The 16,134-nt window shown below is 43.7% G+C and overlaps 1 protein-coding gene across 1 annotated transcript; it reads right to left on the minus strand.

Annotated features, from left to right (window-relative positions):
- Positions 1-1,655: 1,655 nt before the first annotated feature.
- LOC123757538 (uncharacterized) lies at positions 1,656-10,853 on the minus strand. Its single transcript, XM_045741265.2, has 2 exons — positions 10,580-10,853; positions 1,656-3,834 (listed from the first exon to the last, which is right to left on the minus strand). Exon 2 carries the CDS (start codon positions 3,812-3,814, stop codon positions 1,871-1,873), a length of 1,944 nt encoding a protein of 647 aa, XP_045597221.1. The 5' UTR covers positions 3,815-3,834; positions 10,580-10,853; the 3' UTR covers positions 1,656-1,870.
- Between the last annotated feature and the right edge of the window lie 5,281 nt (positions 10,854-16,134).

Here is a 16,134-nt window from a genome sequence, read left to right on the forward strand (position 1 = left end):
GTGGTGACCTGGTCAGGAGGTCCAGAAGGACAAGAGGACTGGACCCAGGCTAACAGCCAAGTTACAGCCCCGCTCCTGTGCCAGGTAAGTCCACTACGGGATCACCATAGCCCGTGCTACTTGCAACTTTTTGTTCCCAGTAGCTGACTCTTAAACAACAAGATAACAGCCTCATTAGACGTTGAGATGTAAGTCTAGTCCAAACCAAGCACTCAGACCTTGACAAAGCACTGATCGGGAGAGTGCGAAAAATTTGGTGTAAATTCCTTATATTCAAATTCAAATTCAAATGTTTATTCAGGTAAAAGTACCCGATAAAGTATATGTAAAATATTTTTACTGATAAAAGTAGAGTGGTAAAAGTAATAGAAGATGAGTTACAAACATAATGTTGGCTTTATAGCTCATTGTGTCGAGGGCCACGCCACCAGTGTATATGTACACGTTAGGCTTACATCGAGATCCCCCCCCCCCCCCACCAGGGACGAAGGGAAGGGAACTATCAGGAGAGAGCGCCAAGCCATTACGACTAGCACTTGGAAGGGGTCAGGATAAGGATAGTGCCCAACCACTCCCAGGGACGAACTACTCTTCACCTTCTTCACGATGTAACCCAACAACAAGCTAACTAACTCTTGTGTACCTATTAACTGCTAGGTGAACAGATGCATTAGGTGATAAGAATCGTACCCAACCATTTTTGTCCTGACCGAGATTCGAACCCAGAATTGATTGTGAATCGTGAAAGATCCGGACTGGACAACGGGTAATGTACTACTCTCTCTCTCTCTTGTCGCTGCCGCACTGGTGTCGGTACACTCAGCTGGTAACTTAATTAAGTATTCACATACACATTACAATATGGAGACGACCAAGCACGAGACGGTGTCCGGCGTGCCACTGTCCGGTCCTCCCCGTCACCCTCTTTACTCTCTACCTTCACACTAGAATAAATAAATGGCTTAGCAATATATAAGGTGTGTGGACCAAACTCTCACAAGTCAAGCCTGGCCTCGGGCCGGGCTTGGGGAGTAGAAGAACTCCCAGAACCCCATCAACCAGGTATCAACCAGGTGTCTTACGTGTAATTACTGAGCTCGTCCTCACAACAAATCTATTATCTTCAAACACCACACCACCCTTCAAACCACCTGGATAGTTATCTAGACATTTATGATGGTCTGAAAGCATATTACGGTTCCAGTAATAGTTTGCATGTAAACTGGAAAGTGAAGCTTTGTCGTAAACAGAGATTATTCTCAAGTTATAACGTTATTGTATTAGAATTCGTATGTTTAAAATATAAGAATTATATGTTGAAAACCTTTATTTTGAAAAAGTTGGTTTAATGTAAACAGAATTCTCCGGCACACAATCGACTTGAGAATGGTCCAGGACGGACCGAAACGTCGTCGTCCCTTCACTTTCTAGTGTGTGGTCTGGTCACACTGATATAATTTTCGAGTTCCATATTTCACATTATCGTCAATATACCGTATTAACGTAACCAAACGTAATGAAACCTAACCTAACCATTTGATAGAGAGAGTAGATAATAGCACTAATTATGTAGTTAATCCCAATCCATTCCCTTTAGTGGATCACCTCCCTGTGGACAGGTTTCTATGCTACTTTCATATTTCTCTGTATGCTACTGTAATTTTAACTGTATGTAACTTTTTTCTGCTGTATCATAGCTCTAGATTATGTTTTAAAACATTATATACACCGTCTTATAGTTTGCTTAGACGGGGCTCAAGGAATATTGACTAATTTTTTTAGCTACAAACACAAATGTAATGAATGTAGCTGCAGTGCTCAGTACTGCTCTCGTTGTCAACATAAGCTTACATATCACAGTTATACGTGCTCATGTTATATCCAGTTGGTGGTGGTAGCTGGCTATGAGGGCAGCACACTGGTGACTGGTGAGGGGCCAAGTGGCTAGAGAGCCCAGGGTAGTGAGGGTGGGACAAGCCCCTATCACAACATCCGCCAGGTGAGGGGAGGCCACGGGCGGACACGCCAGCACAAGATGACGAAGACCAGGTCGGGGACAACAGAGAGCAGCTTCTAGGTCCTGTTCGCTGGGTATATCATCATCGGGAATGTCCTCAGACTTGTACTGCACGTGAATGGAGATAAGAGAAGAAGCCCCGCTGAAAATGTAAGCTGTGAGGGCAGCACCGAGTTGCCATATTGAAGGAGAGGTAAGGCATGGGCGACCATGTAACGTGGTGGGCACCAGAATTACCTCACGCAGGCACTGGAAGGCAGGACGATGTTGGGGAGTGAGGAGGTCGCCCCGCGCTTCCAGACTAGAGTTAATGATACTCAGAACTTGCAGGTTTGGGCACCTGCTGGCTATTGCTGACACGATGTCATGGGTGACGTCCCACACGTCAGAAACTCGCAGCTCTGATATCTTGTCAAGGTTGACGCCCTTCAAGGAACACTTGAGGCAGGAGGCTAGGCTTGCCTGGTGTAAGATTATGGCCTGTAAGCATGGCAGGTTAGCAACAACTTGCGCCAGGCACGGCGGACCAACGAGATTCAATAATTTGATCTTTGGACAAGCTTGAGCAACACGCAGGAGGTAAGACGATGGTACATATACCAGCTGGTAACCCACGGCTCGCTGATACCAGCACAGATCTACACGTTCCATAGACAAGTGACAGGACATGGTGCTGGGCTGCCTTACTGGCCACTTGCTAGCAGCACTACATACATCAGTCTGTTCAAGACTGTGGCCTTTATCGCATGTTAACTCTAATATAGCGTTAGGTAATTCTTTGTGAAACAATACTTTCAGATTATGCAGAGATCTCAATAGCTCACTCACACACTTTGTTTCACTCTTTCGTCCAAAATTGAAGAGCCAGAGTGCGCCCAAGTTCTGACAGTGCTGGAGACATGACACGCCTCTCCCAGGATCAAAGAGGTCGCCGTTGTAGACAATTTTGAGCTCACGTAGATTGAAGCATTGTTGAGAGAGTGCGTGTATGACCCAGTGGAAGGAGTACCTGGTGGGCGGGAGGAGCGAGAGACACCGCAGGTTCCTCAGCCTCTGAAGAGACAGTGTGGCGGTGATGACGTCTCTCTCGTCTCTAGGTATCACTGTTATTTCCAGAGATAACAACTTTCTACAGTGTCTTAGCCTGTCATAAATTACACCTTCAAAGTCACTTGAAAAATTCTCTATTTCCATCGTAGAAAAAAACAAGAGTTTGTCGCACAACACATGCTCGGTTACTTTGTTCAGGTGTTTCTTATCAAGGTTTTCCAGTCTTATCATTCGGAGTGTTTCACGAATGAGCGACTTTCCATAATCCGTCCACATTTTAGGGGATAAATTGAAGAAAAACTGTTTCAACGATGTTAACATAACATTACAGGTTACTTTGTATGAGATGTCTGTGTCATCTTTGGACTTCCTCTCTTCGAAGTTGTTTACTAATCTTTCCTCTTCATTTAAATCAAAATTCTTAAAACTTTCATGAAACTTCTGCCGTTTGTATTTATGTATTGTTTCGTCGCTTTCGTTGTCATCCAGCTTTCTTTTACGCATTTTACTAGTTACAAAGTTATGACACGCACCGTCTACTTTGACTTTTTTGTTCAAGCGTAGTTCCCCCTTCTCATCGCAGCCACATGAATAACTGCGTTTTCTTTTACATCTGTCACGTTCTCTACTCGAACTACATTCCTGCTCTTCTTGCAATAATATATTTGTCAATGCTGTTAATGTCAATTTTACTGCTTTTGTTCTTGAGAGTGATTCGAGAGATTGCAAACGACCTCTTTCCGCCATAACTGGAACAAGATGATTACCTGAAAAGTAATTAAAGCTAACATTAATAAGTTGATTAAATCATTTATTATAATCATTTTCAATTAAATTTATCTTATTGTTTTAATCATAATAAAATATTCATATTTTTGTATTAACAAGCTTAGGTATATATTATACTGTGCTGCTACCATATTTTATATGAAGGATTAGAGAGTGTAGATCAAATATCAACTATGGTGTTTGTGCTTGGGGCTCTACTACCCAAAATCATTTACGTCCTCTAATTACTCAACACAAAGCTGCTATTAGGACAATATCCAACACTGGCCCCAGACATCACTCTGTACCCCTACTCAAATCTCTGAATATGTTAGATATTAAGTCACTGCACATTCTCTCATGTGTATTATACATATATAAAACGCTGAACTGTAATGCCAATCCTGACCTCAAAAGCTTCATTGAAGGTTGTAACAGAACCCTTGAGCACCACACCAGAAATAAATACAGTTTTGATATTTCAAGAGTACGACTTAATCAAACTAGAAATGCTCTACAAATCAAGGGACCCAGAATGTGGAATGACCTTCCCAACCATGTTAAAGACTGTACCTCTCTCAACCACTTTAAGATAAAAACGAAGCACTACCTAATAAATTCCCTGTAACCTACCTTACCCCTCTGTTGTCAACCCATGTCTGTTTTTTTTTTAAACAACGCTGTTTGTTGACCTAATTGTATTTGTGCTGCTTTTTCAGCCATGTTCCCCCCTTTTTATCTCTATTTTTATTTGTTCTCAACACATTTTATTCTTTATGCTCAATTAGTATTAAGCTTTAGTCATTTATGTTTTTCCTGCCCGAAACGCTTTGCGTAATAGTGGCTTTAGGCATTGTATGTACTAGCTCTATCTATAAATCCATCAATCTTTGTAAAATCTCTTGTATGAATCTCTTGTATGTATGTACATACATACAATCTCTTGTATGTACCTTACCTAAATAAACATTTATTTATTTATTTATTTAAATAGTAGCTATAAGCTCATCAAATAATAAAACAATGTACAGAGTTGAGAGCGCATGCTTATTTACTATTAGCAAGCTTGAGTACACAGTGTGCTGCTACACTAGATGTTTGAGGGAGTCATGACCTATGAATATAGGTCAAGAGCTAGTTATGTAAGGTCTCCCACATATCACACTCTCAGGAAGGTTGGGTCATGTACGCAGATCAATGACAAATCCTGGGACGAGTGTACTAGCCTGCACCAGCAAACTTTGTGTGGAGTATGAGCACGTGAGTCCTCTCCTCTCGTCCAAGGGAACCGGTTCGGTCTCCAGGCTGGACGCAAAAGGTGGGCCACGCATCTTTTCACCTGATACCTCTATTCATTTAGCAGTAAAATAGATACCTGGGAGCTAGGCAGCTATTGTGGGTTGCATCCTTGGGAAGGTCAATAGTTGGCCTTGGGAACCTTTATTATTTTAAGTATAGGCTTAAGAAAAAATCCCTCAAGAGCAAGAAGGGCTCTGAATTGTTCATGAAGAAGTCTCCCGACGAACGGAGAAACGCGTTGAAAGAGACGTGTCGTGTATTCCTTCACATGCCCTCTTGGGGACCGTCAGCCCCAGCGTTCTCAATATATAGACAAGACAACAGCATGTCTTACAAGGTGTTTGGCAATGCACAAACAACAAAGCTCCATCAAAAAGCATACCATTTCTTTACACAACCAGATCATCACCAGAGAAATACTGACCAACCACACCCAAATACTCGACAGATACAACGGCAACAGAATATTAGACATTGACAAAACACTGTCTATCAATAACCAGTTCAAACTTAGATACTGTACATTCTACCATCTTCAAGACCAAGGCAAATTTCCGGCTAACGATTCTGCTACTGCCGCAGCCATCAGCACCTCGTGTCTTCGGTGAGTCTTCTGGTGTCTCAGTCAGTCTCAGTCTTCTGGTGTCTCAGTCAGTCTTAGTCTTCTGGTGTCTCAGTCAGTCTCAGTCTTCTGGTGTCTCAGTCAGTCTCAGTCTTCTGGTGTCTCAGTCAGTCTCAGTCTTCTGGTGTCTCAGTCAGTCTCAGTCTTCTGGTGTCTCAGTCAGTCTCAGTCTTCTGGTGTCTCAGTCAGTCTCAGTCTTCTGGTGTCTCAGTCAGTCTCAGTCTTCTGGTGTCTCAGTCAGTCTCAGTCTTCTGGTGTCTCAGTCAGTCTCAGTCTTCTGGTGTCTCAGTCAGTCTCAGTCTTCTGGTGTCTCAGTCAGTCTCAGTCTTCTGGTGTCTCAGTCAGTCTCAGTCTTCTGGTGTCTCAGTCAGTCTCAGTCTTCTGGTGTCTCAGTCAGTCTCAGTCTCAGTCTTCTGGTGAGACGTCTATTGTATTGCTCCAGCTAACGAGTGCCCACTTCACCTCTTGTTTCTTGTATTTATTATGCACCCCATACCCATCTTGTGGGTGGTAGTGGAAAGGGTTACAGAGGCACATAATGGGCTCAGGGACTGAACCCCACCAATCATTCCGCTAAGCTAGTTACAATCTTGATGAACTAGTTACAAAATTCAATGCACATCGTTACATCAACAATGGGTTCGAGACCGACCACAAGTACAGTTTCTAAATTAAGCAACTGACATATGTGGAGAGCTAGTGTTACAGTTGATATGTTTGTCCTGCACACCGCCCCCCATCCAGTGGGCAGCGGTGGATAGGTTACAATCACTCGGTTACTACGTACAGTTAGTGAACTGGGGATATTTGGCCAAGACTTGTGGCAGCAGATCATTTTGAATGAAATATTTACACATCTCTGGAACATTTGTTAGAGAACTGTCTCTGAATTCATGTATCTTTTCGCACTCCATCACATAGTGACGGAGGGTGTGCGAATAATTTTGTTGACACAGTTTACATTTGGTCAGGTCTACATCAGCAGATAATGAGAATTCCCAGAGATACTTGTAACCGAGTCTAAGCCGAGCAGTAGTAACATCTAGAAGTCTGCTGATTTTATTGGATGATCCATAGATGTGTGGCTCCTCTTGCATGATAGTATGATGATAGATGGAATTACTGGTGTCAATTTCATTTTGCCTCATATCTACAAGGTTTTGTTTAAGTTCTTGGTGTACTATTGCTCTCAGACTGCTTATTGATAATCCAAGGATATACTTAATTTCTCCTTTGAAGAAAGATTCCTTAGCTAACTTATCAGCTCTATCATGCATTCGGAGGCCAACATGAGATGGAATCCACATGAAATGGGCTCTGTTACCATCATTAATAATTGTGTTGTATATGTGTCTAGCTTCAGACATGAGCATGTTACAGTTATATCTTAATTTAAAGTGTTGAGAGCAATTAAGGATGATAGAGTCATTTACAATTAAGGTATCAAGTTTGGAGACTTGTACACATTTCAGTGCAAGAAGCAAGGCAAATAGTTCGGTCTGAAGGGTAGAAGCCCAATTGTTTATACGGACTCTCCACTCAAAATCCCTCCCTTTCCACCCAAGAAGCAAAATATAGATCAGCCCAAACTTCGTCTTGAGGCAAAGCTCAACACCTTAAGTCATATTGATTTTCTGTCCACAGAGCATTCTCTCTCTCAGAGCATATACACTGATGGTTCCCTACACCGCCCCACGGGAACAGTTGTCCTGACAATGGGCGATGGCACTTCAACTCTGCCTCTTGAAAATGTTGACAAGCCCCACCAAATGCACCTCCTAGTGTCAGGCCAAACTGTAAACGTTAACTTTAGAGAGTTGTCTCGTAACTTCCGCCCCAAGTGACGAACATAAAACATAAAGACAACTCGTGCTAGAATCATTGATCAATCCCTTTCTATTAAACTCAATCATACTTATATATATATCTATATATATATATATATATATATATATATATATATATATATATATATATATATATATATATATATATATATATATATATATATTCTTATAACAGAGAATGTGTGTGTTTGTCCAAAGATGGAGGAGACCAGAGGCTAGGGTTGACCTTGCCATAATGTGGAGGAGAAATAGTTTGGGTAGGCCTAAATTATATGCTTTAAGACATATATATATATAGCCTGTAACCCCCCCCCCCCCCCTTGCCTTGGTCCTGTGGGATCGTCATGGAGTGGGGGATGAACTGGGACACGTGGTGTCTATAGTGAAGACATTCCCACCACGTCTTCATTATTTACGTTACATAAATGGAAAGGTCTGTCTGTTTCAGGTGGGAGGGGAGAAGGGGGAAAGGGAGGAAGATTATGAGGAGGGGGAGGGTAGAGAGATTTAGAGGAGGGGAAGGGTAGGGGAAAGAGGGAAATTGAGAATGATGGGAGGGAAGAAGGGGAGAAGAAAAGGAGAGGCGTGGAGGAGACAAAGGGAGGGGGAGGATGGGGAATGTGGGGAGAGGGTAAAGGAAGAGGGGTGGAATGGAGGGTGGTGGGAGTTGTTTTTGATTGTTGCTAATTTATTGTGCACCCCATACTCATCCTGTGAGCGGTAGCGCAAAAAGCATTACAGAGGGCACAAAAGGTCTTTATCAGACCTCATCTTAGATAATTACATAAACAATTTCATCTATCTTTCACACCTTATAGTTACAATGTCAGCTAGTTACAGAGAAAGTGCTATTTCAAGAGCTATATATTTACAGTAATTCATTATACATTAATGGTAGGTCTTATCGCTAATACATAATAGTTTGATCATTGAAGAGACAGACTATCCTGGGTCTAGTATATAAATATACTAGGGGGATACCCGGCGTTGTCCGGGTCTATCTTTTATTTATTTATTTATTTATTTATATATATACAAGAAGGTACATTGGGATTATGAGGATACATAGTATAGTAATTACAATCTTGTAAAGCCACTAGTACGCGCAGCGTTTCGGGCAGGTCCTTAATTTAAGAAAATTTTAAGTAGGTAAATACTTGCAAAATTTATAAAAAAATATGACAGTTACAAGGCAAGAGAAAAAAATAAAAGACGAGAGAAAATTGTAGGCATATTAAAGCACATAGGTAGCTCAGATTGATTGCAATGACAGCTTGAATGGTAGTTTAACAAAAATTAGTAGTCACAATACAGCATATGGCTAGCACATAAAAGAAGACAACAATGAACACAATGATAAAGTTGTTTGGGTTAAGTACATAAAGGTTGGGAGATTGGGTAGCACTAGGTACAGAGCAAATTTAAAGCTCAGTGTAGGAAACTACGAAGATGAAATTAGGTACTTTTTGTTTTTGTTTTTAAATGAGGCAAAAGTTTTACAGTTTTTCAATTCACTAGGGAGTGAGTTCCATAGACTAGGTCCCTTAATTTGCACAGAGTGTTTACACAGATTAAGTTTGACCCTGGGGATATCAAAGAGATATATATTTCTGGTGTGGTGATAATGGGTCCTATTACATCTGTCCAGGGAGAGTTTCAGAGCATGGTTTGCATTTAAGAACAGGGTTTTGTAAATGTAGTTGACACAAGAGAATGTGTGGAGGGAGTTAATATTTAGCAAGTTTAGGGATTTAAACAAGGGAGCTGAGTGTTGTCTGAAAGCAGAGTTTGTTATTATTCTGATAGCAGATTTTTGCTGAGTGATGATGGGCTTAAGGTGATTTGCAGTATCTGTTTCCCATTGGTCCACCTCTCTATCCATCCATATAGTTATCCATCTATCCATCCATATATCATCCATCCATCTATCCATCCATATATCATCCATCTAAATATCCATCGATTCATCCATCTATCCATCAGTCTATCACTCCATCTATCCGTCTATCTACCCATTAATCCATCTATCCATCCATTCATCCATCCTTCCATCCATCTATCTTCTGTCAGTCTCTCCCTCTATCTCAGTTTCTCTGCCTCTCTCTCTCTCTCTCTCTCTCTCTCTCTCTCTCTCTCTCTCTCTCTCTCTCTCTCTCTCTCTCTCTCTCTCTCTCTCTCTCTCTCTCTCTCTCTCTCTCTCTCTCTCACCATCATGGGTGTGATCATGGGGGACCTCACCATCATGGGTGTGATCATGGGAGACCTCACCATCATGGGTGTGATCATGGGGGACCTCACCATCATGGGGGACCTCACCATCATGGGTGTGATCATGGGGGACCTCACCATCATGGGTGTGATCATGGGGGACCTCACCATCATGGGTGTGATCATGGGGGACCTCACCATCATGGGTGTGATCATGGGGGACCTCACCATCATGGGTGTGATCATGGGGGACCTCACCATCATGGGTGTGATCATGGGGACCTCACCATCATGGGTGTGATCATGGGGGACCTCACCATCATGGGTGTGATCATGGGGGACCTCACCATCATGGGTGTGATCATGGGGGACCTCACCATCATGGGTGTGATCATGGGGGACCTCACCATCATGGGTGTGATCATGGGGACCTCACCATCATGAGTGTGATCATGGGGGACCTCACCATCATGGGTGTGATCATGGGGACCTCACCATCATGGGTGTGATCATGGGAACCTTACCATCATGGGTGTGATCATGGGGGACCTCACCATCATGGGTGTGATCATGAGGGCCTCACCATCATGGGTGTGATCATGAGGGCCTCACCATCATGGGGGGCCTGGGGATGGGGTCCACAGTAAGTGTGTGATAATAGTGAAGATGGGTCACACGTCTTATAACGTCATCGTTCATGGTCCATGATGATTACTCACCCAGGGTATTTGTGGTGACGACAGTGAATAAAGCCTCAACTGTACTTACTGCATGTGTGAAGGCTACTGTGTACCTCAGGCTGTAAACAGGACTAAACGCACTCGGGGACCAGTCTCAACTGTGAAGGTCGCGTCCCCACAGAGGAGTCCTAGGGGCCTGGCGCTCTCTTCCTCCACTTCCACTTAAACCTACACTGCTCTCTCACCCGCTTTCTTCTCTAAGTCTCATTGTAGTGTAATCCTGTATAGAATAACGGAGACACTTTGAGGGTAGTTGAGGGCAGGACGACACAATGTGTAGCGGCGTCTGGTGGCTTCGCCTCACTCTTGCTATTTTAAGCGCTCGAGGTCCCACTCACGCAGCTAAAATACCGCACTGTGAAACCCAACAAATTTTATGACGCCATTAGGACGCCATATTGGTAATCCGTGCGAACAGCTACTGGAGTTTGTGAAGTTGTAACCTAACATGTGTGTGTGTGTATGTGTGCACTATAGGCCTCTGGGTCTGTACTGAAGTCTATATATAGTTTGGTTAACTAGAGAGCACCGGAGAATATATTCAAATCAAATTTAAATTCAAATGTTTATTCAGATAAAGTACATACATACAAGGGGTGATACAGATATTGATGAATTTATAGACAGAGCTAGTACATACAATGCCTAAAGCCACTATTACGCAAAGCGTTTTGGGCAGGAAAAACACTAAAGACTAAAACTTAATACTAATTGAGATTAAAGTATAAAAAGTGTTGAGACAACATAAAAATAATAAAGGGGGAACATGGCAGAAAAACAGCAAAAAATACAATTTGGTCGACAAACAGCATTGTTTAAAAAAAGGAGACATGGGTTGACAATAGAGGGGTAAGGTAGGATACAGGGAATTTATTAGGTAGTGTTTAGTTTTTAACTTAAACTGGTTGAGAGAGGTACAGTCTTTAACATGGTTGGGAAGGTCATTCCACATTCTGGGCCCCTTGATTTGTAGAACATTTCTAGTTTGATTAAGTCGTACTCTTGGAATATCAAAACTGTATTTGTTTCTGGTGTGGTGCTCAAGGGTTCTGTTACAACCTTCTATGAAGCTTTTAAGGTCAGGATTGGCATTACAGTTCAGCGTTATATATATATATATATATATATATATATATATATATATATATATAATACACATGAGAGGATGTGCAGTGACTTAATATCTAACATATTCAGAGATTTGAGTAGGATATATATAATACACATGAGAGAATGTGCAGTGACTTAATATCTAACATATTCAGAGATTTGAGTAGGGGTACCGAGTGATGTCTGGGGGCCAGAGTTGGTTATTGTCCTTATAGCAGCTTTGGCTTGAGTAATTAGAGGACGTAAATGATTTTGGGTAGTAGAACCCCAAGCACAAATACCATAGTTGAGATAAGGATAGATGAGGGAGTAATAGAGAGTCACCAGGGCAGGGTGAGGTACATAATATCTGATCTTAGAAAGAATGCCAACAGTTTTTGAAACTTTTTTTGATATATTTAGAATGTGTCCCGGGAAGTTCAGCTTGTGGTCAATGAGAACGCCAAGAAATTTGACTTCTATTTTGTTACAAATTTGGGTATTGTTTATCCTGAGATTTATTTGATTTGAGGATTTATTGCCAAACAAAATATAGAAAGTTTTGTCAATGTTGAGGGTGAGTTTGTTGGCAGTTAGCCAAAGATGGACTTTATTTAGCTCAGTATTCACTGTAACATTTAGAGCAAGGGGGTCAAGATTGGAGTAAATGAAGGGTGTGTCGTCAGTAAATAAAATTGGTTTGACGTGTTGGGAGGCATTTGGAAGGTCATTAATGTAGATGAGAAAGAGGAGAGGGCCAAGTATGCTTATGGTAAAGGAAAGTCTACTTGGAAGGATTCAATTTACATGAGATTACGATTAGGATATAAATATATCTGGCAATACGGTGTTGATGTCAGTGAAAAAGATAAGGAGTGTAAATTATGTAGTATGCCGCACGCCCACACCTTAGAACATTATGTATTAGAGTGTCACCTTATTGAAAAATATAGAAATAAGGAAATAAATAGTGTACCACATCAAATTGTTTGGATGTGTGATAATGGTATAATAGACAGTATACTTAGGAGCTACAAGAATTTTGCCCCAAGAATGTAACAATTATATGCTGTACTTGCTGTATGCAATGTTAAATGGGATTCTTGTACTGTTATACTGTATGTCTATTTGTACTCACTGAATTTGTGCGCCCCTTGAGGGACTTGAAGTAGAGGGGGGTAGAAATAGCCTAAGCTACTCTATCCCTTTGAGTTGTATTTATTGCTTATCTCAATAAACATACTTGAACTTGAACTTGAGAGAGAGAGAGGGGGGTGTTGAGGATAGGGGGATGTTTGAAAAGAGGGGAGAGAATGGTTGGAGAGGGGAGAGAGGAGAGTAAGGTGGAAAGGGGAGGAGCGAGAATATATGAGAGACGGAGAAAGAGAGGAGAGAGGGGGAAGGAGAGAGGGAACAGGGGAAGAATAGAGAGAACAGGGGAAGGAGAGAGGGGAGATGGAGAAGAGGGGAAGGAGAGAGGGGTCCGGACGCCGCCTAGTCTCCCCTCCAGCATTAGAATATGATAAACGTTGCCCATATCTTGAGGCTTTAACTTGATATTTATTGACTGATTTATTTAATACAAGTAGGTACACCGGGTTATGTTAGTCCACACACTGGTGAGTGAGGGAGTGTTACACTGGTGAGTGAGGGAGTGTTACACTGGTGAGTGAGGGAGTGTTACACTGGTGAGTGAGGGAGTGTTACACTGGTGAGTGAGGGAGTGTTACACTGGTGAGTGAGGGAGTGTTACACTGGTGAGTGAGGGAGTGTTACACTGGTGAGTGAGGGAGAGTTACACTGGTGAGTGAGGGAGTGTTACACTGGTGAGTGAGGGAGTGTTACACTGGTGAGTGAGGGAGTGTTACACTGGTGAGTGAGGGAGTGTTACACTGGTGAGTGAGGGAGTGTTACACTGGTGAGTGAGGGAGAGTTACACTGGTGAGTGAGGGAGTGTTACACTGGTGAGTGAGGGAGTGTTACACTGGTGAGTGAGGGAGAGTTACACTGGTGAGTGAGGGAGTGTTACACTGGTGAGTGAGGGAGTGTTACACTGGTGAGTGAGGGAGTGTTACACTGGTGAGTGAGGGAGTGTTACACTGGTGAGTGAGGGAGTGTTACACTGGTGAGTGAGGGAGTGTTACACTGGTGAGTGAGGGAGTGTTACACTGGTGAGTGAGGGAGAGTTACACTGGTGAGTGAGGGAGTGTTACACTGGTGAGTGAGGGAGTGTTACACTGGTGAGTGAGGGAGAGTTACACTGGTGAGTGAGGGAGTGTTACACTGGTGAGTGAGGGAGTGTTACACTGGTGAGTGAGGGAGTGTTACACTGGTGAGTGAGGGAGTGTTACACTGGTGAGTGAGGGAGTGTTACACTGGTGAGTGAGGGAGTGTTACACTGGTGAGTGAGGGAGTGTTACACTGGTGAGTGAGGGAGTGTTACACTGGTGAGTGAGGGAGTGTTACACTGGTGAGTGAGGGAGTGTTACACTGGTGAGTGAGGGAGAGTTACACTGGTGAGTGAGGGAGTGTTACACTGGTGAGTGAGGGAGTGTTACACTGGTGAGTGAGGGAGAGTTTACACTGGTGAGTGAGGGAGTGTTACACTGGTGAGTGAGGGAGTGTTACACTGGTGAGTGAGGGAGTGTTACACTGGTGAGTGAGGGAGTGTTACACTGGTGAGTGAGGGAGTGTTACACTGGTGAGTGAGGGAGTGTTACACTGGTGAGTGAGGGAGTGTTACACTGGTGAGTGAGGGAGTGTTACACTGGTGAGTGAGGGAGTGTTACACTGGTGAGTGAGGGAGTGTTACACTGGTGAGTGAGGGAGTGTTACACTGGTGAGTGAGGGAGAGTTACACTGGTGAGTGAGGGAGTGTTACACTGGTGAGTGAGGGAGTGTTACACTGGTGAGTGAGGGAGAGTTACACTGGTGAGTGAGGGAGTGTTACACTGGTGAGTGAGGGAGTGTTACACTGGTGAGTGAGGGAGTGTTACACTGGTGAGTGAGGGAGTGTTACACTGGTGAGTGGAGGGAGTGTTACACTGGTGAGTGAGGGAGTGTTACACTGGTGAGTGAGGGAGTGTTACACTGGTGAGTGAGGGAGTGTTACACTGGTGAGTGAGGGAGTGTTACACTGGTGAGTGAGGGAGTGTTACACTGGTGAGTGAGGGAGTGTTACACTGGTGAGTGAGGGAGTGTTACACTGGTGAGTGAGGGAGTGTTACACTGGTGAGTGAGGGAGTGTTACACTGGTGAGTGAGGGAGTGTTACACTGGTGAGTGAGGGAGAGTTACACTGGTGAGTGAGGGAGTGTTACACTGGTGAGTGAGGGAGTGTTACACTGGTGAGTGAGGGAGTGTTACACTGGTGAGTGAGGGAGTGTTACACTGGTGAGTGAGGGAGATGTTACACTGGTGAGTGAGGGAGTGTTACACTGGTGAGTGAGGGAGTGTTACACTGGTGAGTGAGGGAGTGTTACACTGGTGAGTGAGGGAGAGTGTTACACTGGTGAGTGAGGGAGTGTTACACTGGTGAGTGAGGGAGTGTTACACTGGTGAGTGAGGGAGTGTTACACTGGTGAGTGAGGGAGTGTTACACTGGTGAGTGAGGGAGTGTTACACTGGTGAGTGAGGGAGTGTTACACTGGTGAGTGAGGGAGTGTTACACTGGTGAGTGAGGGAGTGTTACACTGGTGAGTGAGGGAGTGTTACACTGGTGAGTGAGGGAGTGTTACACTGGTGAGTGAGGGAGTGTTACACTGGTGAGTGAGGGAGTGTTACACTGGTGAGTGAGGGAGTGTTACACTGGTGAGTGAGGGAGTGTTACACTGGTGAGTGAGGGAGTGTTACACTGGTGAGTGAGGGAGAGTTACACTGGTGAGTGAGGGAGTGTTACACTGGTGAGTGAGGGAGTGTTACACTGGTGAGTGAGGGAGTGTTACACTGGTGAGTGAGGGAGTGTTACACTGGTGAGTGAGGGAGTGTTACACTGGTGAGTGAGGGAGTGTTACACTGGTGAGTGAGGGAGTGTTACACTGGTGAGTGAGGGAGTGTTACACTGGTGAGTGAGGGAGTGTTACACTGGTGAGTGAGGGAGTGTTACACTGGTGAGTGAGGGAGTGTTACACTGGTGAGTGAGGGAGTGTTACACTGGTGAGTGAGGGAGTGTTACACTGGTGAGTGAGGGAGTGTTACACTGGTGAGTGAGGGAGTGTTACACTGGTGAGTGAGGGAGTGTTACACTGGTGAGTGAGGGAGTGTTACACTGGTGAGTGAGGGAGTGTTACACTGGTGAGTGAGGGAGTGTTACACTGGTGAGTGAGGGAGTGTTACACTGGTGAGTGAGGGAGTGTTACACTGGTGAGTGAGGGAGTGTTACACTGGTGAGTGAGGGAGTGTTACACTGGTGAGTGAGGGAGTGTTTACACTGGTGAGTGAGGGAGTGTTACACTGGTGAGTGAGGGAGGTTACACTGGTGAGTGAGGGAGTGTTA

Source organism: Procambarus clarkii, chromosome 22 (assembly GCF_040958095.1).
Source record: "Procambarus clarkii isolate CNS0578487 chromosome 22, FALCON_Pclarkii_2.0, whole genome shotgun sequence".
In the NCBI taxonomy this organism is placed as follows: domain Eukaryota; kingdom Metazoa; phylum Arthropoda; class Malacostraca; order Decapoda; family Cambaridae; genus Procambarus; species Procambarus clarkii.

Bases quoted from the DNA above. Each gene is read 5' to 3' on its own strand.
- LOC123757538 (XM_045741265.2), bottom strand. From the start codon at position 3,814: ATGGCGGAAAGAGGTCGTTTGCAATCTCTCGAATCACTCTCAAGAACA.